Below are 24,938 nucleotides of genomic sequence, written 5' to 3'. Positions count from 1 at the left end.
TCACACTACACAACTTGCCATCTTGAAGTCGTTGTGGCGTTCACACTACATGACTGACTGCAGGAGCTGACAGCAGCTCTGTCACCTGACGCTGGTCTCGAAACCACGTTTTGTCAAGAAAACACGTAAAATGTGAAACGGGAAATGACACAAACCTACATATGAAACAGCTGTTGTTTGTTATCATAAAGATAGCAATTATAAAGACAAAAAATATGGGTTAAAGAATGGATTAGCATACACAGGTAGCAGGGATTGTCTATTTTGATGCGTCGTTGTGTAGTTGTGTAGTTGTGTGTGTAGTAGTAGTGTAGTTGTGTGTGTAGTAGTAGTTGTGTAGACTGGCGACAGCTAATCGATTGCTGATTTACCCCTGATGACACCTTGACGGTCGCCGAGCGGCAAATCGGGCTAAATAAATGCATTGCAGAATAGATATTTTCACTACACGTATTCGTTCAGTATTCATATCTGGTCTGTATTTGCTAGGTGGGACTGAGGCAGACTTTGTGAACTCTGTGAAGAGGATGTGCGCCAGCTCTTCCATAGGCAGAAGATCAGGAAGGTTCCTGGTCCAGATGGTATGTCACCTGAAAATCTGTGCAGACCCCATCTTCACACAGATCTTCAACAGATCTCATCTGATGAACAGCTGACTCTGACTCACAGTGTCAGGAACAACTCCTGTGCAATAACCCAATATCTCTAATCTCCCACCTGTTTACTGGTTACCACTTATTTATTCACCATTCTCTCGTTCTCTCTTTCAAAGCTGTTCATAGTGTTCATATTGTTTATTGTATATACTGTGTACCAAATCCACCTTCCTCAAGTATATAACACCTGCACATAATAATTATTTGTTCCAGCATCCTTCGCACTATGCTCATCGCACTGTGTGTGTATGTATGTGTCAATGTATATCACATCCACCTCTGGCATGTACATAATAATAATAATAATAATTTACTCCTGCATCCTTTGCACTCTGCTGTCTCAATGTGTCTATATTGTCTTTTTTCAAAGTGTGTATATTTGTGTTGTTTATACTGCAGCCTGTGTCTGATTTTATTTTATTATTATGTTGTATTATTGTATGAATAAGCACATCGAGTCAAATTCCCCATATTTGCACACATACCTGGAAATAAAAGCTAATTCTGATTCTTAGACTTCAATAGGCTTTTTCTTGCAATTTTGTGCAAGCATTATGGTAATTCCAAGTATACAAAATTAATGTAATAGTACATCCTTTCATACAATAGCTGTCACAGTTTGTGCCTTAGTCCCTCCCTTAAGCCACACACTCTCATATCCAGCTTCCTGCATACACTATCTGTCCTGAACTAAATCTCCATCTGACCTGCACTAAAAAAAATGATGAGTGTTCTCTACTTAACAAATGTATAAAAAAGAGCCCATGACAGGAAACTTTATATACACTGAACAAAACACATACACACAGGTGTGCCTTAGGTTGGTTACAATAAAAGGCCACTCCAAAATGTGTCACTGTATTGGGGGGGTCTGGGGTGGTCTGGAAACCAGTCAGTATCTGGTGTGACCACCATTTGCCTCATGCAGCATAGAGTTGATCAGGTTGTTGATTGTGGCCTGTGGAATGTTGGTCTACTCCTCTTCAATGGCTGTGTGAAGTTGCAGTCAGGTCGAAACCCTGATTAGGACGACAACCATGCAGATGAGCTTCCCTGAGACGATTCCTGACTGTTTGTGCAGAAATTTGTTGGTTATGCACACCGATTGTTGCAGCAGCTGTCCGGGTGGCTGGTCTCAGACTGCAAACGTTTTGTTTGTTTTCACTGTAATATCTTTTGTGAATCAGACCTTGAGACGGTGCAGATAGCAGTTACAAGTGATGTTTAATTAATGGTGCTCAGTTGACTCATTGACTGCTGCTGTGCTGACTGTATGGAGAAATGAGTTTACCGTAAAGCCTGGAGCACAGATACACTCTCCAGTCACGCTGTGGCAGTCGGCACCGTTCTGGCACTGGCACACCTGCTGGCAGGACTCGCCATAAAATCCTGGGGTGCATGTCTCATTGCAGTAGAGGCCTGCCCAACCAGGCTGACATGTACACTCCCCTGACATTGGATGGCAGCTGTTGACAAGAGAGATTACAGATTGTGTCAATTCTTATTTAGTTTTTGCTTTTGCTGTAGGACTACTACTGCTTCTCAAATGTAGGATTCCTACCTGTCAGGGTAGCACTTTACATTAATGGTCAGTAATAACATGGTAATAGTGGGGTAATAGTTTGATAATAAAGCAATAATAATTAAGTCAAATCATGTTTTTAGTAATAACCAGGTAATAGCTAGGTATTAACAATGGGTATATCTAGGTAATAATAGATGGAAATGTATGTAACAGAGTAATAAGGGAAACACATTTAAAGATATCAATGAGGCAAAGCTATTACTATAATATTTTGGCAACAATATCGTAAAATTAGAAAAGTTATATCAGTGCAATATTTTTATTTTTTTTAAATGGTAATATATTGACATTAATGGGATAATACCTGATAATAATAAGGTAATATAGGCTGTAATACCTTCAGAATCACACAAACATTCTTGGAAGTCAAAATTGGTAATAACCATATTTTAATGTTGAAATTCACCCTCCCTTATGCTCCAAACATTCCCTTTTGTTTCAAGGTAATACTGTACAAATTATATGTTTAATGCATAATGCAAAATGATTAACTGGAAACTCTTATTTTCTTTGTAATAAACATAAATCAGTGCCGCAAAATGCTAAACAACCGGTTTCTATTTAACGTCATGGTAATATTTTCATTTGTTTATGTCCTGTCAACTCTGCAGTAACATTACCATTTTTGATCATTTTGATCATCACCTCAGTGTCTTAGATCACCATTAATGACATTAGTTAGTCAAATACTATAGCACCAATGTAACCCGGACTTTCACAGCTTAGCTAGGTTTCTATGGCTCCTTTTTTCTCCTTTGCATGACGGTATATGTAGGTCACGTTTGTTATGATGATGATGATGATGATGATTCTGGTCTTGTTTTGGTTCCATGTCTTGTGTTCTACTGTTTTGCCCATGTGTGCTCTTTGTTTTGTCGATCCTGTTTTAAGTCTGTTTTTGGTTCTGTTTTTCTCTGTGTAACCTTGTTTTTTTATGCATTTGCATGTTTAAGTTTACTTCGTATCTGTCTTGTATTATCTTAGGTCTTAGTCGTGTATTTTAGTTCTTTGCCTCAGTACTTAGTCCAGTGTCTTAGTTCCTAGTCCTGTGCCTTTGTTCATGTCAGTGTTTACTCCTGATCCCAGTTCAGTCTGTTTTCCCTAATGGTTGTAGGATATTTGTATAATTTGTGATCCGTCTGCTTGTGTTCTGGATTAATAAGCGGTTGACAATAGATGGTTTCTGTCTGTTAGATGTCAGTTTATGTTCTGTGCCAGTTTCATTTATTCATTTGGTTATGATCATTCGATGTTCTGTTCTGTTCAGCCATCTTAGTCTGTTCTATCTTGTGCATGTATTCCTCATTTACTTGGTCTGTCTTCTCTGTTCTGGGTTTTGAGTTCCTGTTAGAGTCTTGTCTTGTGTTTTGCAACCTATTAGTGTCTTTCTGTTTTCCCCTGCTGTCTCTCTGCCTGGCTGTGTCTCATTAGCCTCATCTCTGTCACCTGTGTTGTTCCCGCCCAGCTTGTTAGTCCCTATGCTTGCTTGTTTCCTTCAGTCCTTGTCCAGTCATTGTTGTGGTTGTAGCTTGTCATTCCCTGCCTGTTCCCTGCCTGTTTCCTGCTGGTACCCTGTTCTGCAGATTTTGGATTATACATGTTTGTGGATTTTCTGTTGGATCACCTTGTTTGCTTGGATTACCTGGACTCAGCCACTCATTGCAAGTGTGCCCGCCTTAAGTCTGTTAATAAACCTTTTGAACTGATGTTCTGCATTTGGGTCCTCCAACCTGCTCTACCCTACACCTGCTGTGACAACTTTAAATTTTAGCAGCTCTTCCAAGCAATGATTATAAAAGAAAGAGCCATTACAATGTCATCTAAAGTGAAAGTCAAGTGTCTCTTTACATTTAAAAAAAAAAAAGAAGCGCACTTAAGATGTCACATCAAGAAAAAGTTGGTGGTTTCGGTAGGATGAGCTGCCTTTTAAGCATCTGTGACAGATTTCAGACCAGGACTGAGACTCAAGGCTATGTTTTATTTGAATCATTACTCCTATTGTTACCATTACTCCTCCTATTCATTACTAATGTCTCCATGAGACTTTTCATTCCATGCCAGGAGGGAGGGTGTTATCTGCAGTAACACAGGTGGAATCTGCCTGTGTTTGACTGACAGCTGGTCCACCAGACACAGCACTCCCATTGAGGAGCATAACAGCTGTTCTCTGCAATAACACATGCAGCCACCAGCTGTGCCAGTCTAACTGATCACTGACTACTGGCCCACAACAGTCAGCTGTCTACAGGGTCAACAATCACACTGACAAACATACACAGACAACACATGAAAAAACCTTCTTCCTAATGTCTGTTAACTGAATTGAAAGATACAGATTTGAACTTGAAATTGAGATTTGAATGTTAAAACTTCAATATGAAGTATATGTAGAACAAACTCTGAACTTCACTAACACTTGCAAGCAAAAACAATGTTTTGAGAGCATATTTATCGCACTGCAGTCAAAAATCAAGTTTGTAGTTACATATAAAAAGGCCTTTCGCTTTGGGCCGGTAAGCTTGCTAGTAGACATCGCTCTTTGTATCTTTGCTCTTTAGAATGCTCGTAGATGGCTCAGTGCTAAAGAAAACTGGAAGCCGAAGGCTGTGTCTCACCATTGTGTATGTAAACAAGGTGTGGACATAGGAGGCCCACGCTGTGGGTGGGCGTAGACAAGTTTGATCAGTGCCGCGCATGCGCTCGTAGGGGGAAAAGCCAATAGCAATGGCCTTAGAGGGCGAAGCCTACATGAAATAGAACCATAACACAGGTTGTAGGAGGTGTGCATCACTTAAAAGTGTCCTTTGGATACACTTTTGTTGTCAAAATGTGTTGTGTTATGATTGGGGCTGGGCAAGTTAACGCGTTATCGACTGTGACTAGATTAAGGTGCTTTGATAGCGGCAAAAAATATAAATACTTTGACAGCGGTGCTGAAATGGATCTCAGTAATGACAGCATCAGTTACTCACATAATCACTTCTTTGCAGTTTTGCCTGCAATATAAAGTATCTCACAAGAGTGAGTACACCCCTCACATTTTTGTAAATATTTGATTATATCTTTTCATGTGACAACACTGAAGAAATTACACTTTGCTACAATGTAAAGTAGTGAGTGGACAGCTTGTATAACAGTGTAAATTTACTGTCCCCTCAAAATAACACATCACACAACCATTAATGTCTAAACCGCTGGCAACTAAAGTGAGTACACCCCTCACAGTCCTCTGCAGCACTGTTTGTCCGTTTTCAGCTACAGTAGAAACATGATTGTGCAACATGGCGACGAGGTTATATAGATATGACAGTTTATTATGTATTATACACCACTGAACACATAGTTATGGATCTTTATTACATTTCTGTCAATAGATCCTCAGAAATATTATACACTGAACCTTAATGTTTACTTTTTGTTTGACCCTTCCCCCACCCCCACCACCTACTTAGTCAGTCTTTTGTGTTAAATATGCCAACCTTTACAAACTGACAAAAGTGGTCTTGACCAGTGGTATAGTCTGTGATTCCCGGGTATTCGCCGTATACCCACTACAAAAAGGTCAAGAATTTCCGTATACCCACTTAGCGAGATGATATGTAACAATATTGTTTGTGAGCTAAATTTCACACTTTCATTTATAAATTCACCCCATCTGTGTTGCGAAGCACTGACTTTTAAGGCTTCCGTGGCCTGTGACCGGGATCTAACGTCACCTACCAAACAACAACACAGCTGCCTGATGGTCACTCTGTGCAAGTTGATTAAACTCAGACTACACTCTTTTAGTGTTTTCGTAAGCCTGCCACTGAATCTCCTGCCGCTCTGAGGGACACCGCGGCAGCAGCAGATGACATGAACGTTAACGTTACAGAAACTACAGACAATGAGGCTGATGCTATCGTAACGTTACCTGGTGAGTGAAAGTAGCATATAGCCTACGTTATCATTAACGGTACTCTAACAGCTGGGGTTGTTGTGATGATGTGGACCACTTTTTATGTCCTCACTGTTCATAATCTGTAATGAATGAGGTTTGGTGATAGAACTGTTATTCCTGCTACTGAGCCTCAGCTTTCCATTATTGTTGAAGATAATAATAGCAATTTGCCCTCTTAAATGTACATTGCCAGCTGACAGAACCTGTGCTCCAGGGACCATATTCATATAACAACTAAGGCTAAATGTAGCTCTTAACTGTCTGAGTTAGATGGTGATTAACATTAAACAGTAAAAAATCAGTCCATTCTCCCCACCTGTAACTGTCATCGGCTGTTAAAGTCTTTGCAGTGTTGATAACACATAGCCTAAGCAGTCCTTCAGAATGCTCTCTATTACATGTACATGCATACTGTATGTATTAGTGAGTGTAGTGGTGCTTAAGGGACGTCACTCTGGGACACGTCGCACTACAAAAAACTAGACAACACGACTGGTCTTGACAATGTGTCCATATGGGGCAAGTCGGGGAGTGAGAACTGGTTGATTTGGCATACCTGCGTGTGTTCTGTGTGTAGCACGGACACGTCCTATCACATTGAAGGCCATACTGTCCTCCAGGACACAATCGGATGTCACATGTCTCCCCTTTGTATCCTGGCTCACACAGACACAATCCGTTGGTGTGGTTGCACTTGCTGTTGTTCTTACAGCGACACATCTTTGTGCAGCCAGCACCATAAGTACCAACTGGACACTCATCCTGGCACCTGTTCACAGCAAGAGATATGCATGGTCAAAAAACACCAACACTCTTACAAGATGTATCACCATTGTTTTTGAATAATCTTTTATTTATTTAGCATAAACCAAGACATCACATGCTACCTTATGGTATATGTCACAAATGGATTAGAAATGGTGCAATTTTCTTTTTTGCTGGTATGACCCTGGGGTCATATTTTGTTGTCTATTTTATCTCTTTCCCTGCACTGTCGGCTGTTCTCCTCCCTTAGAGTGTGTGTGAGTGTATGCAGGTAATAGAGAACAGGTGGGCACACTGGATTGGTTCTGCAGAGCTGATTGGACCCTCCTGATTGGTCCCCTGGATGACAGCAGCACATCTTAAGCCCCACTGACAGGAACTCTTCTCTCTCTGCCTTTCCCAACCTGAGCCTGTGTACTGTGTGTTATGTCTGTGTTCATTGTAAGTAGAGAACTGTTGTGAGTATATTAGACTTAGACTGTAAGTGAACCTGTTTAGTGAACACATTAACTTTGAATAGCTTACCTTTGTAATTCTGACTGTCGTTGACAACCTTGTTTTGTTGGCTTTAGCCATTTTTTGTTTGCTATGTAGCAATTTTCTCTGGTGTAGCTTTGTTGCACAGACTAATTCAAAGAGCACAAATTTATTACAGTAATGCAGTGCAAAACTATACTGTGGCTCAGGAGGTAGAGCCGTTAATCGGAAGGTCGGCGGTTCAATCCCTGGCTCCCCCTGGTTGCGTGTTGAAGTGTCCTTGGGCAAAATACTGAACCCCGAATTGCCCCTGGCGGCTGTTCCGCCAGTGTATGAGTGAGTGTGAATGTTCGTTTCCGTTTGAGCACTTAGGCTCAGTGTATGAATGTGTATGACTGGTGAATGCAGATGTAGTGTAAAAGCACTTTGAGTGGTCGAAAAGACTAGAAAGGCGCTATACAAATACGGAGCATTTACTTGTATAGGATAGATCTAGAAATGCAACAGTGCTAGCCAACCCTGTCTTGTGCTTTTGGCCACAAGTTCTCATCCACATCACACCTTATGTCCTCTCTTGCAATACACCTGAGAAGGAATCTGTTTGCATGTCTAGTCCATCACTGACAGTCTTCTGCAGATATGTTCAGGCATCCAACATTCATTGCATCAAGGAGGGACATCTGATCATGTGGCTGGAGGTCATAAACGTTCCACCTCAATTAGAAAGATAACTCCTCTAGTGGGGTGGGGGGGAAGACACCATCCTGGGATGTATTGTAAACCACTCTGACTGGAAGAGAACGGTAAACCCCACATCTTGTCATTTACAAAACATTTTTGAGGCTGCCTCATGCAAGTCCATCATAGAAGTATGTTGCAATACAACCGAGAAGGATATCTCAGGTGTATTGCACATTCAAACATAATCTTGATTTGTTTGAATGTAAATTTAACCATTTTTACTCATTAGGCAGAGAAAAGCTGTTCTCAAACACTGTTCTCCTAATCAGCTGAGTCAGTGTTCTGGTGAAGGGTTGGATCTAACAGGCTGTCAGCTATAAACTTTTTTTATTTGCAGTGCACAAGTCTGCATGGCTGATGGTCACTCTTATCTGACACTGATAATTAATCTGTGATTTTAGAGTATAAAGGAAAAATCCTACACCCCTTTATTCTGAAGGTCAGAAATCCTTTTTGGGGCCTTATTGTTTCCATGAATACATCCTGATTGAGCGCTCCTACAACTTTATTCACTTGTCCCTACAAACATAAATAAGGTATTTTAGTGTGTAGATTCAGTGGTGGTTCCATGGCTAATTCTGAATCAGTCTTTGCTGGAACATGGAGCTTCAGCTAATATGGCAAACAGCTAAGTAAAACAAACATACAGTCAATACAGTCTGTCCTTGTTCTCTCTTCCATGATTACAGTACAAACATAGTCCAGCCCATCCTCCAAATCAAGCTGGGTTTGAAAATGAAAGGCCTTGCTCCTACCCCATCATTTAGAGCAGGCAAAAAGAAGAAAGACAGCAAATAGGGATTTATTCTTGCAAAGCACTGCCAATAAGCAGGGCAATTTGACTCATCCCCACAACCCCTGCCCCGCTCTGTTAATGGATTCCAGTGGGTTGGGGTGTGGCATGGCTGGCTCAGTTCCAAGCAGTGCTATATAGTGATGTTTGGCTTCCCTCAAACCCTTATTTACTCATAAAACTGCACTTGGAAGGACTATTCCTGTTTTGTCACTGGTCTGCTTAAGTATATGGTGTGTGCTCTCTAGTATTGCTAATTATACAGGCCTAAAGTCCTGCGTGGCACTCTGCTGAGATCTGTCTGTGAAAACATGGAATTGGGCTTTGTGACTGTGTTTTCTCTGTTCTCTCTGTAGAATGTGGAAGAGTTAAGCAGATGCAAATGATCTTTTGACTTTTCATTTATTTATGGTAAGTATTTAGTTTTTGCTAGCCAAAATTAGCATCCTAATTAATATCACAGTTAATGTCATTTACAGATGCACCTTATTTACCAAGCTAGTTAGCGCCACCCTCTCCTCCAAATATGATCACTTCTGGTTCCAAAAACCAAGATGTCAATGGCCAAAATGCCAAACTGGAGGCTTCAGAATGGTGTCCACAAACCAATGGGTGACACCACGGTGGCTACGTCCAATTTTTTTATAGTCTATGGTTCTTTCCATTCCCCATGCCTTTTACCCTGTTTGAACACAATACAATTTCATTGTTATAGTACAGTCTCCCATTTAAACTCCTCCTCTTGCATCCCAGATATAATCACCAATAAGCTGCTCAAAGAGGTATTTTCCACTGTTAGCCCTGTTATCTCATTAGCGCATTTTCAACAATCTCTGGGCTCTGACAGACCATAGACTATATCCAGCCAATGCAATATGCATTTGACGTTATCTGGCGACTACTGGAGCTAGTGCTAGCTTCTTTCATTGGAAAAGAGTTGGTACCACTGACACCACAACATACCTGACACGACAACAACAGTAGCATTAAGTGAATGTTAAGTTGCCAAAATTAAAGCTACATGACCAAGCCATATTCTATGTTAAACTTCTTACCAAATTAAATTAAATATTGTTTATTTAAATGGGGGCAAGCTATTTGACCTTTTGAAAAAATGCCTTTCCGTCTTCCACATGAATTTAACACATTTAACAATCGGTTAATAACTGCAAAAAAATCGTGTATCAAGTATGTGCCAAAAGCTTTCAAAAAGCAAAAGTTATTAGTTATCTATGAACTGAAAGTTGGAACTAGAAAATCCAGGCTGAGCGTCTTTGGGATTCAATGCCAAATTTAATCTATGGAAACTGCTGTATGGTATAATGTAAAAGTTACACTTGCCGTTCTCCTGTGTATCCAGGGCTGCAGAGACACCGTCCATTGGATGGCACACAGAGGCCATTGTTGTGGCACTGACATTCCTGTGAACAGTTTTGTCCAAATCTCCCGTCTGGACATGGCTGGCCACACACTGTACCCTGCACACAGCAATGACAAGAGGCACATACATAAAGTATTTAAACCGTTGATCACGTGAACAGCTTTTACACCTCAAGTCTTTGTATGCATGCCTTTCTGTTTTCTAGGCCTGCTGATGTGTGTGATTGGCACACACGCTTACTGTTTTATTTATTTATTTTATTTTTAATATTTTTTTTAACAGAAACACACATACGCTTTGATTACTTTACGCTTTAATTACTTGTTTAATGAAATGTATGGGGTTGATTGTTCTTATGTAGTATGTATGATGCTTTGGCAATATTGTTATTACGCATCCATGCCAATAAAGCTAATTTGATTGATTTGATTTAGTTTATAACTTCAAAATCAAATGCTGCTTCTTGACAATAATTCATAGAGATCCCATCACATTATGACCTCATGTTACTGTTTTTAGGAGACTTTTTACATGTCTGTTGCCTGTCTTAAGGTCTATCCAGAGAATTGCTAAATTTCTGAGAGCCTTTTAACTTTATGAAATACGTTAGAGGAGCTGCTTGACTGTCTCTCCTCTGGTTCAGCTGATACTGACATGTTATTCAGTGGACACTAGCATGTGTGAGGATACTTTGAGGCTGTTGAGTACTTTAAGAATGAATTGTCTGCCTCTTTTCCCAGGTCTTGTTTACAAACTTAATATTTTTTTCATGTCCAGTGCTAAATCCTTTTAGGACTTAGGCACCTCTGACTTCTCTCGCAGTATTTATTAACATCTGTTTATTCATTTTAGATGATATTGCTTATGCAATCTCCTGTATGCATTGTGCAACTGCTGGGAGTATGGGTGACAATAAGCCATTCTTCTCAAGAAGTTGGAAGTGTGTACCATCCATCCTGCAGGACAGGAGCACTCTCCAGTCACATGGTGACACACTCCTCCATTCTGACACGGACATCTCTCCTCACATTGCTGCCCATGTTTACCTGGAGGACACAGATCTTCACAGCTATGAAGAAAAAGAAAACACCGTCCGGTTAATATTTGTCCACTTTTGAAGGTCACATATGTTAGTTTACTTTACATTTTGGGGCTATCTAACAGAGTTTCAGGAGCAGGGCCACACCTTAATCATGCCACTCCCAGCATTTACATAAATAACCACATAACCCATCTCTTCTTCTTTGCTTACGTATTCTGTTAACGATGAATATTCCATGCAAGCCAAAGTCAGTCACAGAGTTCCACAAGGATCTGTGCTGGGTCCAATCCTGTTCACTTTATATATGCTTCCTTTAGGCAAGATTATCAGGAAACACGCCATAAACTTTCATTGTTATGTTGATGATACTCAATTATTATTGCCTTTAGGATGTTAAAACCTGGATGACCTGTAATTTTCTAATGTTAAACTCAGATAAAACTGAAGTTATTGTTCTGGGCCTAAGCACCTCCGTGACGCATTATCTAAAGATATAGTTTCCCTTGATGGCATCGTCCTGGCCTCCAGCACCACTGTGAGGAATCTTGGAGTTATCTTTGATCAGGACATGTCGTTTAAGTCTCACATTAAGCAAATTTCAAGGACCGCCTTTTTTCACCTACGTAATATTGCGAAAATCAGGAACATCCTGTCTAAAAATGATGCAGAAAAACTAGTCCATGCATTTGTTACTTCTAGGCTGGATTACTGCAATTCCTTATTATCAGGCTGCTCGAAAAAGTCCATTAAGACTCTTCAGCTGATCCAGAATGCTGCAGCACGTGTTCTGACCAGGAACCAGGAAAAGAATGACATTTCTCCTGTCTTAGCTTCTTTGCATTGGCTTCCAGTAAAATCCAGAATAGAATTTAAAATCATTCTTCTTACCTACAAAGCTCTTAATGGTCAGGCACCATCTTATCTTAAAGAGCTCATAGTACCTTACTACCCCACCAGAGCACTGCGCTCCCAGAATGCAGGGTTACTTGTGGTTCCTAGAGTCTCCAAAAGTAGACTAGGAGCCAGAGCGTTCAGCTATCAAGCTCCTCTCCTGTGGAACCAGGTTCCAGTTTGGGTTCAGGAGGCAGACACCATCTCCACATTTAAGAGTAGGCTTAAGACTTTCCTCTTTGATAAAGCTTATAGTTAGGGCTGGCTCAGGTGACTCCTGAAACATTCCTTATCAGGCTGCAATAGGCCTACAGTGCCGGGGGATTTCCCATAATGCACTGAGCTCCTCTCTCCTCTACTTTCTCTCCCTTTGTATGCAACCTCATCCCATTATTGCATGTTACTAATTCGTGCTACATTCTGATGGCCTAAAACCAACCTGAATTTACTAGCATTACTTACCTGCTAGGACCAGTGTTGGGCAAGTTACTCAGAAATTGTAATAAGTTACTAATTATTACTCCTTCAAAAGGCTTATTACTGGGAGGTTATGTTACTCGTTACATTACTACCTACATTACTATATAACGCAGCGTTACTGGGATTAGTAACTGTAATACAATTACTGTTTTGGAAATAGTAATCCCTTACACTAAAAGATATTGGGAAAAGTAATAATATTACATAGTAGCGCGTTACTGCCCAACACTGGCTAGGACACTAGGACCTGGATTTTCTAGCAATGCAGACTGCAATCAGAGCTGTGATTTGGCTATTGGTGAGGCAAATGGGTAAGTTTACTGTAGGGCTGGACCCGAATATTCAAAATCAAATATTCATCATTGGATACACATTCAATTGTTAATTTTTAAATTCGAATGTTGAGGGTTTTTTTCATGCGCTGGACATCCGCTCACAGCAGTGAACGTAATGCTCCAGTTCACATCAAAGGAAAAGCAAAATGAAGCCCCCAACTGTTTGGCAGCACTTTAAACTGAGTGATGACAGCTGTAATGTGCCAGGTATGGCGAATAATTTTACATTTCATTACAGATCAAAAAAAGTCAAATAGCTAAATTTTTTAATTAATCAGTAGTCTAAACTGTAGGCTACAACAAACTAACAACAACATAATGACCACATTAAATCATTATATTAGGCCGATTGAAGAAGAACATGTAGTAGGCTATAATAAAAGTTAAAAGCGATAGCGCATAATAACGTGTTGTTTTAGTCTCGCTACCGGAAATAGCATCATCCCATCTGCGCTCCTTGGACGCCCGTCCGTCTAATAGACCTATATTACCGTATTCTGCATAAAGGCCTTTTCACACAGGAAGCAATTTACGCGCCTCATAATTCATTTTCAATGAGTGGCGAGCGTGTAGGAAGGGAGGAGCAACAAGCGGGCGTGTTCCCGTAAAACTGTCGCGGTCGTACTCGTCTCACGCACACACGCCCTCCCCTGCCAAAGTTGAATGGACTTGAACTTTCTCTACCCGACCTGCAGCACAAAAAGATGATGCTAGAGAGACTGATCCTCGCCGTCTGTGACTTCCCTGAAATATAAGTGTTCACTGAACAGTTATCGGGACATTAACAGGAGGGCGTTTGCATGACTACATTTATCAGCTAGGCCTATATGAATATGAATAATATATATAATATAATAATATTACCTATCAATTAACGTTACTTATAGTTTTACTTTGAGCTAGGCTATGAAGGAATACAGTAGCGCACAGAAGCCGTTGCTATAGAGCACCTTCCGCTCGCAGACCGCTTGTCTCCCTGTCTGTTCACATGAGAAACGCAGAGCGGGGAAAGGCGACTACGCAGGCGGAGTGTCACTTCCCGTGTGAAAAGACCTTAACGCGACCTCAGACATCAGTCCCTATTAAGCCTCAAATATAGCGGACACGGACAGCTGCGGACCCCGCGGACACGGACTACTTGTATTTATGGGTGTTTCTGCAACTACGGGCATTTTTAAGCCTCAGCAGTGACATTTTAGATTTATGTTAAAATTTTTCATATGATGCTTGATAAATATATGCATATTGTTTTGGCACATCTTGACATAAAACATAATCACAAAATAATGTGATTTAATAAAATTTATGAAGCATTTTATGGGTCCAAACACCACTTTTCTTCATGTCCCACAACTGTGGTCTCAATGTTGAGAGACACAAAACAAACTAATTCATTTACAATATCACATTATTTCAAATGAAATTGTTAGATAAAAATGTTAATTTACAACCAGTTGAAAATCTTTTTTTTGTTTACTGATGATTTATATCCTTTTTTCATCTAAAATCACCTGTCCCACTGAGTCCTTACCACAACACTGAACAAATGTCATAGTAAAGGTTTTTTTCAAAGCGAAACAAATCTAGTTTCTAGAGAAACAGAAGTTAGTAAGTGAGCACATGGATGACAGGTGGGGCCACCCAAATTAGGTGACCCTCAAGATCAAGAAAAATAATGTAAAGATAATCTTCTTAGTTCACACGACATGAGGGAGGGGAAAATATAATTCCAGAGAACTTGTTCAGCTGGTGGACACTAGTCGCCACGCGGACCTGGCACGGACACAAAAAACGAAAGGCGCGCGGACCCTACGCGTACCCCCATCCACAGACGCGGAAAGTATAATCCTTGCCTTAGTCATTCCTCCTGTCGTCGTCATCTTCCTCCTCCCTCTGCTGCTGGGGCTGGTTTATCTCAGCCACCAGCTGAGTTTATAGTGTGCCATATTTTAAGGTATGTGGCAAACTAAAAGTTACTAAAGACAGACAGCTTTCACTTTTAGCTTTTTTGTAACAATGAGCTATTAGCCGAATCAGTGCTGTGCTTGTGTAAAACCAAAACACTGCTGCGGTGGATGAGAGACTGAGCTGATTAAAATATTGCATTCTAAATGTTTATGCTAAACAGGTGTGTTGATAAAGTATCGGCTTTTTACTGGCAAAGGTTTTATTGCACCACGTACTTACACTAAGGAGTGTAGCTATCGTCAACTTCAGTAACGTCACCCGATCAGCTGGCTGTCTTCATTCAGTGTGTATGGAGTGGAGGCGCTCTGGAGAGACTGCAGGTCAAGCAGTCCTTATTGTTGAGCCCTGGACTGGCAGTGATCGGTACAGCGCATGTGAAACTCTCAACAGAGATGAGAAGGAAACGCAATAGCTCACTTCCCACACTACTTCCATACGCTATATATGTAGTTAACTTTGTTGTCATATCTAAGATTATGTTTGCTGCGTGACACGGAGGTTGCTTCGGGGCTGAATGTGGCCCACGGACCACCAATTGGATTGGGCTACTGTGAATGTAAATACATTAAATTGCATCTGGATTTTGAAATGACAAATGCAAATACGGACATGGATAGTGTTTTTGACCTCCATTTTGTAAAGTGGACTGGACTAACAATGGACCAGAATGAAGAAGAGGAAGGATCACTGACTTTGTACTTGTGAAAATCAAGATAGATACACTAGATGTCCTTTAAGGTGTCCCTGTTCCAATCTGACCTGGTTTCTTTGGCAAGTTGGTGCTGAGTCAGCCCATGCAAACAGATGAGCTCATACTCATTCTCATGCCCAAAAGGCACTGGCACTGGAATGAATGTTCTCCTTTTACTTACAAAGCTCCAGTGTATCCTGGTGAGCACTTGCATTCTCCGGTCACATGGTGACAGGTGGCTCCATTCTGGCACTGGCATTTCTGTTGGCATCCGTTACCATAGGTGCCCACTTCACACTGGGCCTCACAGCGCCAGCCTCTATATCCAGGAGTGCAGATACAGGCTCCTGTGATGGGGTTACACAATGCTCCGTTCTGGCACTGACATCTGTTACTGCAGTGAGGACCCCAATGGTAACTGTCACAAGCTGAGGGGAAGATGAAGGAAAGGAATCCAGATTTAGTTTATCTTGTTTGACATGGCACATGTCACATGTTGTCATATGTGATTAGTTGCCAGGCTTCAAGAGTAAGTCTTACTTATGTAAGCTACATATATTTCACTATGTCAATCTGCCAGATGAAGACATTATATAAAGATCTGACCGCTTGTATACCACTTCAGATTATTCAGCCCTCTAACAGCCTCTTTTCACCAAGGATACCATGTTCAGCCTGCTTTTGGGACCCTTTTACACCAAACCTAATGTATGCATGTCAATCTGTCAACACATGATGCAGGGCTGGAAGAGTCACATTGTTCTCTGTTCTTTTATCATCCAGGTAATCAATGGTCTTGTAATTCTTTTTCACCTCATGAACCATGATGTAAGTGTAACCCTGATCTTAAAGTGGGTCATAAAAATTTAAACCACAAGAGCAATAGTGCAAACGAATAGGAGAGTTAAATGTGGACTCTTAAACATCAGATCTCTCTCTTCTAAAGGTGTACTAGTAAATGAACTAATATCAGATTATGATATTGATTTATTTTGTCTTACTGAAACCTGGCTGGGTGATGGAGAATATGTTAGCCTAAATGAATCCAACCCTCCCAGTCATATTAATACTCACATTCCTCGAGGCACAGGCCGAGGAGGTGGAGTTGCAGCTATCTTCGACTCTAGCCTATTAATCAGCTCTAAACCTATAACTCATTTGAAAGCCTTGTTCTTAGTCTTTCACACCCAAGCTGGAAATCACTGCAACCAATTCTTTTTGTTATAGTGTACCGAGCACTTGGTCCACACTTATTATTGTAGGGGATTTTAATATTCATGTGGACGTTGAAAATGACAGCTTCAGTACTGCGTTTATCTCTCTGTTAGATTCCATTGGCTTCTCTCAGAGTGTTCATGAACCGACTCACTGTTATAACCACACCCTCGACCTTGTTTTGGTATACGGTATTGAAATTGAACATTTAGTGGTGTTCACACAGAATCCCTCTTTATCTGACCACTGTTTAATAACTTTTGAGTTTGTATTGCTGAACTACACGCCATTGGGCAAAAATTTCTATACAAGATGTCTGTCTGATAGTGCTATAGCTAAATTTAAGGATGCGATTCCATCAGCTCTAAATTCATTATCAAGTCACAAAGTAACAGAGGACTCCTATGCTAGTTTCAGTCCCTCCCAAATCGATTATCTTGTTGATAGTGCTGCAGGCTCCTGCGAATGACACTCTACTCTGTAGCCCCTCTAAAAAAGAAAATACTAAAACAAAGACGGTTAGCTCCATTGTATAATACTGAAACTCGCAAATTAAAGCAAATATCGCGGAAACTTGAGAGGAATTGGCGTTCTACCAAACTGGAAAATTCTTGTTTAATTTGGCAAGATAGTCTTAAAACTTATAGGAAGGCCCTCCGTAATGCCAGAGCAGCGCACTACTCATCATTAATAGAGGAAAATAGGAACAACCCCAGGTTTCTTTTCAGCACTGTAGCCAGGCTGACAGAGAGTCACAGCTCTATTGAGCCAAGTATTCCCATAACTCTCAGTAGTTACGACTTCTTGAGCTTCTTTAATGATAAAATTCTAGCTATTAGAGACAAAATTCACCAAGACCTGCCCTCAACCGGCACCGAATTATCTCTAAACTCAGGAACCTTAGATACAGCTGTAGAACCAGATATATGTTTAGACTGTTTTGCTTCCCTCAACCTTTACCAACTAACTTCAATAATTTCTTCATCTAAACCATCAACCTGCCTCTTAGACCCCATCCCGGTAGGTTGCTTAAAGATGTTTTACCCTTAGTCAGCACTTCTATGCTAGATATAATCAATCTATCTTTATCAACAGGCTATGTACCACAGTACTTTAAAGTAGCTGTAATTAAACCTCTTCTGAAAAAGCCCAAACTTGATCCGGATGTTTTAGCCAACTATAGACCTATATCTAACCTTCCATTTCTCTCTAAGGTTCTGGAGAAAGCAGTTGCTAAACAGCTGTGTGACTTTCTACAGAGCAATAGTTTATTTGAGGATTTTAAGTCAGGATTTAGAGCTCATCATAACACAGAGACAGCACTGATGAAAATTACTAACGACCTCCTTATTGCATCAGACAAAGGACTTGTCTCTGTACTGGTTTTATTAGATCTTAGTGCTGCATTTGATACCATTGACCATCAGATCCTATTGCAGAGACTGGAACATTTCATTGGCATTTAAGGGACCGCTCTAAGCTGGTTTAAGTCCTATTTATCAGATCGATTTCAGTTTGTATATGTTAACGATGAGTCCTCCATGCATGCCAAAGTTAGTCATGGAGTTCCACAAGGATCTGTCCTCAGACCAATCCTCTTCACTTTATATATGCTTCCTTTAGGCAATATTATCAGGAAATATTCCATAAACTTTCATTGTTATGCAGATGATACCCAGTTATATCTATCGATCAAACCAGATGAAACTCATCAGTTAGCTAAACTTCAAATGTGCCTTCAGGATGTTAAAACCTGGATGACCTGTAATTTTCTAATGTTAAACTCAGATAAAACTGAAGTTATTGTTCTGGGGCCCAAGCACCTCCGTCACGCATTATCTAAAGATATAGTTTCCCTTGATGGAATTGCCCTGGCCTCCAGCACCACTGTGAGGAATCTTGGAGTTATCTTTGATCAGGACATGTCGTTTAAGTCTCACATTAAGCAAATTTCAAGGACCGCCTTTTTTCACCTACGTAATATTGCGAAAATCAGGCAATCATCCTGTCTAAAAATGATGCAGAAAAACTAGTCCATGCATTTGTTACTTCTAGGCTGGATTACTGCAATTCTTTATTATCAGGCTGCTCGAAAAAGTCCGTTAAGACTCTTCAGCTGATCCAGAATGCTGCAGCACGTGTTCTGACAGGAACCAGGAAAAGAGATCATATTTCTCCTGTCTTAGCTTCTTTGCATTGGCTTCCAGTAAAATCCAGAATAGAATTTAAAATCATTCTTCTTACCTACAAAGCTCTTAATGGTCAGGCACCATCTTATCTTAAAGAGCTCATAGTACCTTACTACCCCACCAGAGCACTGAGCTCCCAGAATGCAGGGTTACTTGTGGTTCCTAGAGTCTCCAAAAGTAGACTAGGAGCCAGAGCATTCAGCTATCAAGCTCTGTGGCTGCGGGTCACCTGCTGCCCCCGTGTTCCTGCTCGACACCCTCTGCTACAACAACTATTGTTACTAGTCCTATTATTATTATTGTTATTATAATAATTAACACTACGACTGTTACCATTAACACTACTATAAATATCTGTACCATTTTTTCATTTAGTCTATAGCAACATCACCTTTACTGTCTGTACCTCTGTGTGTATATTGTGTAGGCTGCCTCCCTCCCCTCTCTCTCTCCTTCCATCCCTCTCCTGCCCTCTCTCTCTCTCTCTCTCTCTCTCTCTCTCTCTCTCTCGCTCTCTCTCTCCTTCACTCCCAACCGGTCGAGGCAGATGGCCGCCCACCCTGAGCCATGGTTCTGCTCGAGGTTTCTGCCTCTTAAAAGGAAGTTTTTCCTTGCCTCTGTCGCCTAGTGCTGCTCTTGGTGGGAACTGTTGGGCTTCTGTAAATAGCATCATAGAGTACGGTCTAGACCTGCTCTTTTATGAAAAGCACTGTGAGATAACTGTTGTTGTGATTTGGCGCTATATAAATAAAATTGAATTGAATTGAATTCAAATAAAATGTATTATTATTATTATTATTAGATTGAAACAAAAACAACCTTCCTTTCCTCAATTGCAGTTTTAAGAAGAGTCATTCTTACTCCGGCACCCTCACCTGGACCAGACTTTGTGAGTTGCTGGTTACCTCTAGCTACATTAATTACCCCTCTTGTTTTTTTGTTGTATAAGGAAAGAAAGAAGCCAGCACATTGAAATATTAATTATTAATACAAGTTATGTCTTTTGGAACTGATGGAATAACTTTTTCCTCTGCAAACAATCCAACAAAGATTCAGCCCCAGAACATTGCAGGAAAGAAGAGTTAAATGGTTCATGTGAGAAGGAATAACCAACATGGAAAAGTGCCACTGTTTAATAATATACACTTAAGTCCTGTCCCACTCCCTATCCCCGCACAGACCACATTCATTACAGCACACTAACATATACACAGTCAACATGTCCAATCAACCGAGGAACAGTTTCTTCCCATAAGCCATCACTCTGATGAACAGCTGATTTCTGACTCACAGTGTCAGGAACAATTCCTGTGCAATAACCCAGTAACTATGCCTCTAATCAGCCACCTGTTTACTGGTTACCACTTGTTATTTATTCACCATTCCCTATTTCAGTGCTTTTCATACGTCATTGTCATATTGTAGAAACTGTATACCAAATCCACCAACCTCAAGTCATTACTCCTGCACAAAATACTTATTTATTCCAGCATCCTTTGTACTATGCTTGATTGCACTGTGTACATGAGTACATGTATGCATGTATGTGTACCTGTATAGCACATCCACCTCCTCCAAACATCAGACCAGCAGCATCAATAGACCAACAACCAGACAGCTGCTTTACCAACACAAACATCACCCGAGTATTATACAAGTTACACTTGTATAATACTCCCCAACACCCAGTTAACTCCTGACTGTGACGTTACAACAAACACACGTGTGTACATTATCAGCTGAGGACTGCGGCTTACTTTAGCTAGCCTTCAACTCAACAATCAATCATGATTTCTGTTAAATGCTAAAGTTGCTGTTACTGTTACCTTAAGTTTTAGTTTGAAATAATCCCATATTTTGGACACTTTCTTCTTCGTCCCTCACTATTTTCTCTCTCTTCCTCCACTTTGCAAACAGCAACAGCGCTTTCCTGTGTGAACACGACGTGAATATGATTCACGTCGTGTTCACACAGGAAAGCGCTATGTGCGACAGTAATAAATGTCCGTGCACAACAGTGTGCTATATAGTTATATGGATTAAAGAAGCCTCGATGCAAATAATTTGTGTCAATGCATTTTATTAATCAGAATCAGCTTTTATTGCCAGGTATGTGTACACATATGAGGAATTTGACTCTGGATTGTAGATTGCTCATGATGTGCTTACTCATACAAAAATACAAAATCACAATAATAAAAATAAAATAAAATCAGACACACGCTTCACTGTAAACAGTCTGCAGTCCTGACTGTCCGTTGTAGTCCGTCCTTGTCTTTTTTGGTGGCAGATCCAAACCAGACAGTGATGGAGGTGCAGAGAACAGACTGGATGATGGCTGTGTAGAACTGGATCAGCAGCTCCTTAGGCGGGTAGATCTTCCTGAGCTGACGCAGGAAGTACATCCTCTGCTGGGCCTTCTTGATGATGGTGTCAGTGTTGGGCTCCCACTTCAGGTCCTGGGATATAGTGGATCCCAGAAACCTGAAGGATTCCACAGCAGACACAGGGCTGTTGAGTATGGTGATGGGGGGCTGAGCGGGGGGGCTCCTCCTGAAGTCCACGATCATCTCCACAGTTTTGAGCGTGTTAAGCTCCAGGTTGTTCTGGCCGCACCAGAGAGCCAGCTGATCAACCTCCCGTCTGCAGGCCGACTCATCACCGCCCCGGATGAGGCCGATGACCGTTGTGTTATCAGCAAACTTCAGGAGTTTGACAGATGGGTCTCCTGAGGTGCAGTCGTTGGTGCAGAGGGAGAAGAGCAGTGGGGAGAGCACACACCCCTGGGGGGGCGCCAGTGCTGATGTGTTGGATGTGATGTTCCCCAGCCTCACCTGCTGCCTCCTGCCAGTCAGGAAGTCTGTGATCCACTGACAGGTGGAGGCTGGCACAGTGAGCTGGGTGAGTTTGGTGCTGAGGATCATGGTGTTGAACACAAACAGGATCCTTGCATATATCCGTGGAGAGTCGAGGTGTTGCAGGATGTAATGCAGTCCCAACTTGACAGCATCATCCACTGACCCTACAACGGGTCCGACAAGGGGAATGTAATGTCCTTCAGGTGGGCCAACACCAGTCTTTCAAAGGACTTCATGACTACAGATGTCAGGGCGACAGGCCTGTAGTCATTAAGTCCAGAGATGGAGGTTTTTTTGGGACCGGGATGACTGTGGAGTGTTTGAAGCAGGAGGGAACTTCACACAGCTCCAGTGATCTGTTGAAAGATCTGTGTGAAGATGGGGGCCAGCTGGTCCACACAGATTTTCAGGCAGGATGGAGACACATCATCTGGGCCAGGAGCCTTCCTGATCTTCTGCCTTTGGAAAAGGTGGCTCACGTCCTCTTCATAGATCTTGAGTGCAGGTGAGGGGTCAGATAGGTGGAGTGGCAGTGTGACAGAGGGTGAAGATGGTGTTGGAGCGGGGGAGAGCCATTCAGCTCGTCTGACAGTCGTTGAGTACCAGCAGTGTTGGGGGATGGTCTCCTGTAGTTTGTGAGTGTCCTTTGTGAGGCCTCTCCACACTAATGCAGGATCGTTGGCTGCAAAGCTGTTATTTAGCTTTTCAGTGTAGCTACTCTTTGCTGCTATTACCTTCTTAGTCAGAGTGTTCCTGGCCTGGTTGTATAGGACTCCGTTCCCACTTCTGAAGGCCTCCTCCTTGGTCTGACGAAGCTGCCTGAGCTTCGTTGTGAACCAGGGTTTTTGGTTGTTGCATGTGCGGAAGGTTTTTGTCTCCACATACATGTCCGCACAAAAACTGATCTAAGATGTCACAGTGTCAGTTCGTCCAGGTCTGTGGCTGCAGCCTCAAAAACACTCCAGTCAGTACAGTCAAAGCAGGCCTGTAACTCCAGCTTTGACTCGTTGGTCCATCATTTCACAGTCTTTACAACAGGCTTAGCAGATTTCAGTTTTTGCCTGTGTGGCGGGAGAAGATGAACCAGACAGTGATCAGAGAGTCCCAAGGCTGCACGGGGAACAGAGCGATAGGCGTCCTTTAATGTTGTGTAGCAGTGGTCCAGTGTGTTAGTGTCCCTGGTGGGACACTTAATATGCTGTCTGTACTTTGGAAGTTTGTGGCTGAGGTTTGCTCTGTTGAAGTCACCGAGAACAATGAGCAGGGAGTCTGGATGTTTTTTCTCCATGTTAGTTATCTGGTCAGCCAGGTGTATTAACGCCTCACTAACACAGGCCTGAGGTGGAATGTAAACAGCAACCAGGACAAACGAGGAAAACTCCCGCGGTGAATAAAAAGGTTTACAGTTTATAAATAATGTCTCTAAGTGAGGGCTACATGATTTCTTCAACACTGTGACATCTGTGCACCAACCTTCATTTATGTAGAAACAGAGTCCGCCTCCCCGTGTTTTTCCTGTGAGCTCCCTTTCGCGATCCGCGTGGATGAGATTAAATCCCGGTAGGTGAAGTGCACTGTCCGGGAAGTGCTCGGTGAGTCAGGATTCGGTGAAACAGAAGGCGGCAGATCTACAGAAGTCCAAGTTAGTACTGTTGAGGAGAGGCAGTTCGTCCATTTTGTTGGACAGAGAGCGGACGTTTTCCCATGCGCCGTTTCCGAAGGATCCCAAACAGAGCTGCTGCTCCTCCAACTAATAACTCCGGGAACGTTCCAGGGTTCGTCCCTCTCCGTTAATAAACAAAAACACAAAAAGCACTACGCAGCGTAATCCAGAGGCTGCCATCTGCGGGGCCATCTTGTTGCAATCGAATTAATCGAATTAATCGAATTAATCGAATTAATCGAATTAATCGAATTAATCGATGAATCGTTTCAGCTCTAGTATTGATTGTTACTGTTACTGTTGGAGCCAAATTAATACTTGCATTTGGATATGCAACTAACTTCCCTGTTACAGTTATTTGTTCTGAATGAGATGTAAGACAGGGTAATGAACTGTATGTGCTAATTTAGCACTTACTACTCTGATAATAATAATAATGAATTATTATTCTTTTGGTAAGGATGTGTGTGTAAAGGCCCACTGTGTTGGGTTGTTTATAGACAGAAATGAGAAAAGAGACATTCACCAAAGGTTAAAGGGTAGAAAAATTAAAACAATCATAATAGTTTTTGTTTGTTTTTAAATAAAGAATTGGAAGTAATTAAATAAACTTTTTGTGTGTTTCTGTGTTTGTGGCTGTTGGGGTGCTCAGCTTTTCTTGGATTCAAGTAGGGGGGGCATCGAGGAAAAAAGGTTGGGAACCACTGTTCTAAATAATAAAAACAGTTTCCCATCTGCTCTGTAGGATCCTGCTGGCTGTAACTGACCTCTGCAGCTGACTGTGGTTTCACTGCTCTGATTAGAATATACACTGGGCAACAGCAGTGAAACTAGTGATTGCAAAGATGGTGTCTCTGTGGTTTATGGTCAGATGTGACTTTCATTCTGGATGGGTATTTACGGTGTAGTGCAGAGAACTGATGTACTTCATAAGTTACAGCACCAGAGAGGGACACAAATTAATCTTGTCTTTTCAACTTGCCCTAAGTCAAATAATAAATTACATTACATTAAGCTAATCTATGTTTGAGGTTGGACGCTTCTGGAGCAACTAGGGGTTAAGTGTCTTGCTCAAGGACACCTTGGTAGATGTGTCACATGTGTACTATCCACCACCCCATCATGTCTTTAAACCAAATGTTACACTACTACTACAATTAGACATACATAATAGCGCAATATGTAAATATAATAAAAATATTTCTAAATGATCCAACTAAATTGAATAAACATTTTAAATATGACCCTTACAATACATATTCAGTAAA

At 41.4% G+C, this 24,938-nt stretch overlaps 1 protein-coding gene across 1 annotated transcript in view; it reads right to left on the bottom strand.

Moving 5' to 3' along the window:
* The window catches only part of megf10 (multiple EGF-like-domains 10), a 108,685-nt gene that overhangs the window by 39,227 nt on the left and 44,520 nt on the right, over positions 1-24,938 (bottom strand). Inside the window, exons 6-10 of the mRNA XM_038733535.1 lie at positions 15,927-16,173; positions 11,287-11,407; positions 10,299-10,435; positions 6,738-6,950; positions 1,948-2,122 (exon numbers count right to left, since the gene is read on the bottom strand). Of these exons, the coding sequence (XP_038589463.1) occupies positions 1,948-2,122; positions 6,738-6,950; positions 10,299-10,435; positions 11,287-11,407; positions 15,927-16,173 (893 nt within the window). The remainder of the gene's footprint in view (positions 1-1,947; positions 2,123-6,737; positions 6,951-10,298; positions 10,436-11,286; positions 11,408-15,926; positions 16,174-24,938) is intronic.

This window comes from Micropterus salmoides, unplaced genomic scaffold, assembly GCF_014851395.1.
Source record: "Micropterus salmoides isolate LMB-PRFRI ecotype aquatic unplaced genomic scaffold, ASM1485139v1 Ms_hic_scaffold_20, whole genome shotgun sequence".
NCBI lineage: Eukaryota > Metazoa > Chordata > Actinopteri > Centrarchiformes > Centrarchidae > Micropterus > Micropterus salmoides.
The sequence above is the reverse complement of the archived record's forward strand: the minus strand, read 5'-3'. Positions and strand labels throughout refer to the sequence as shown.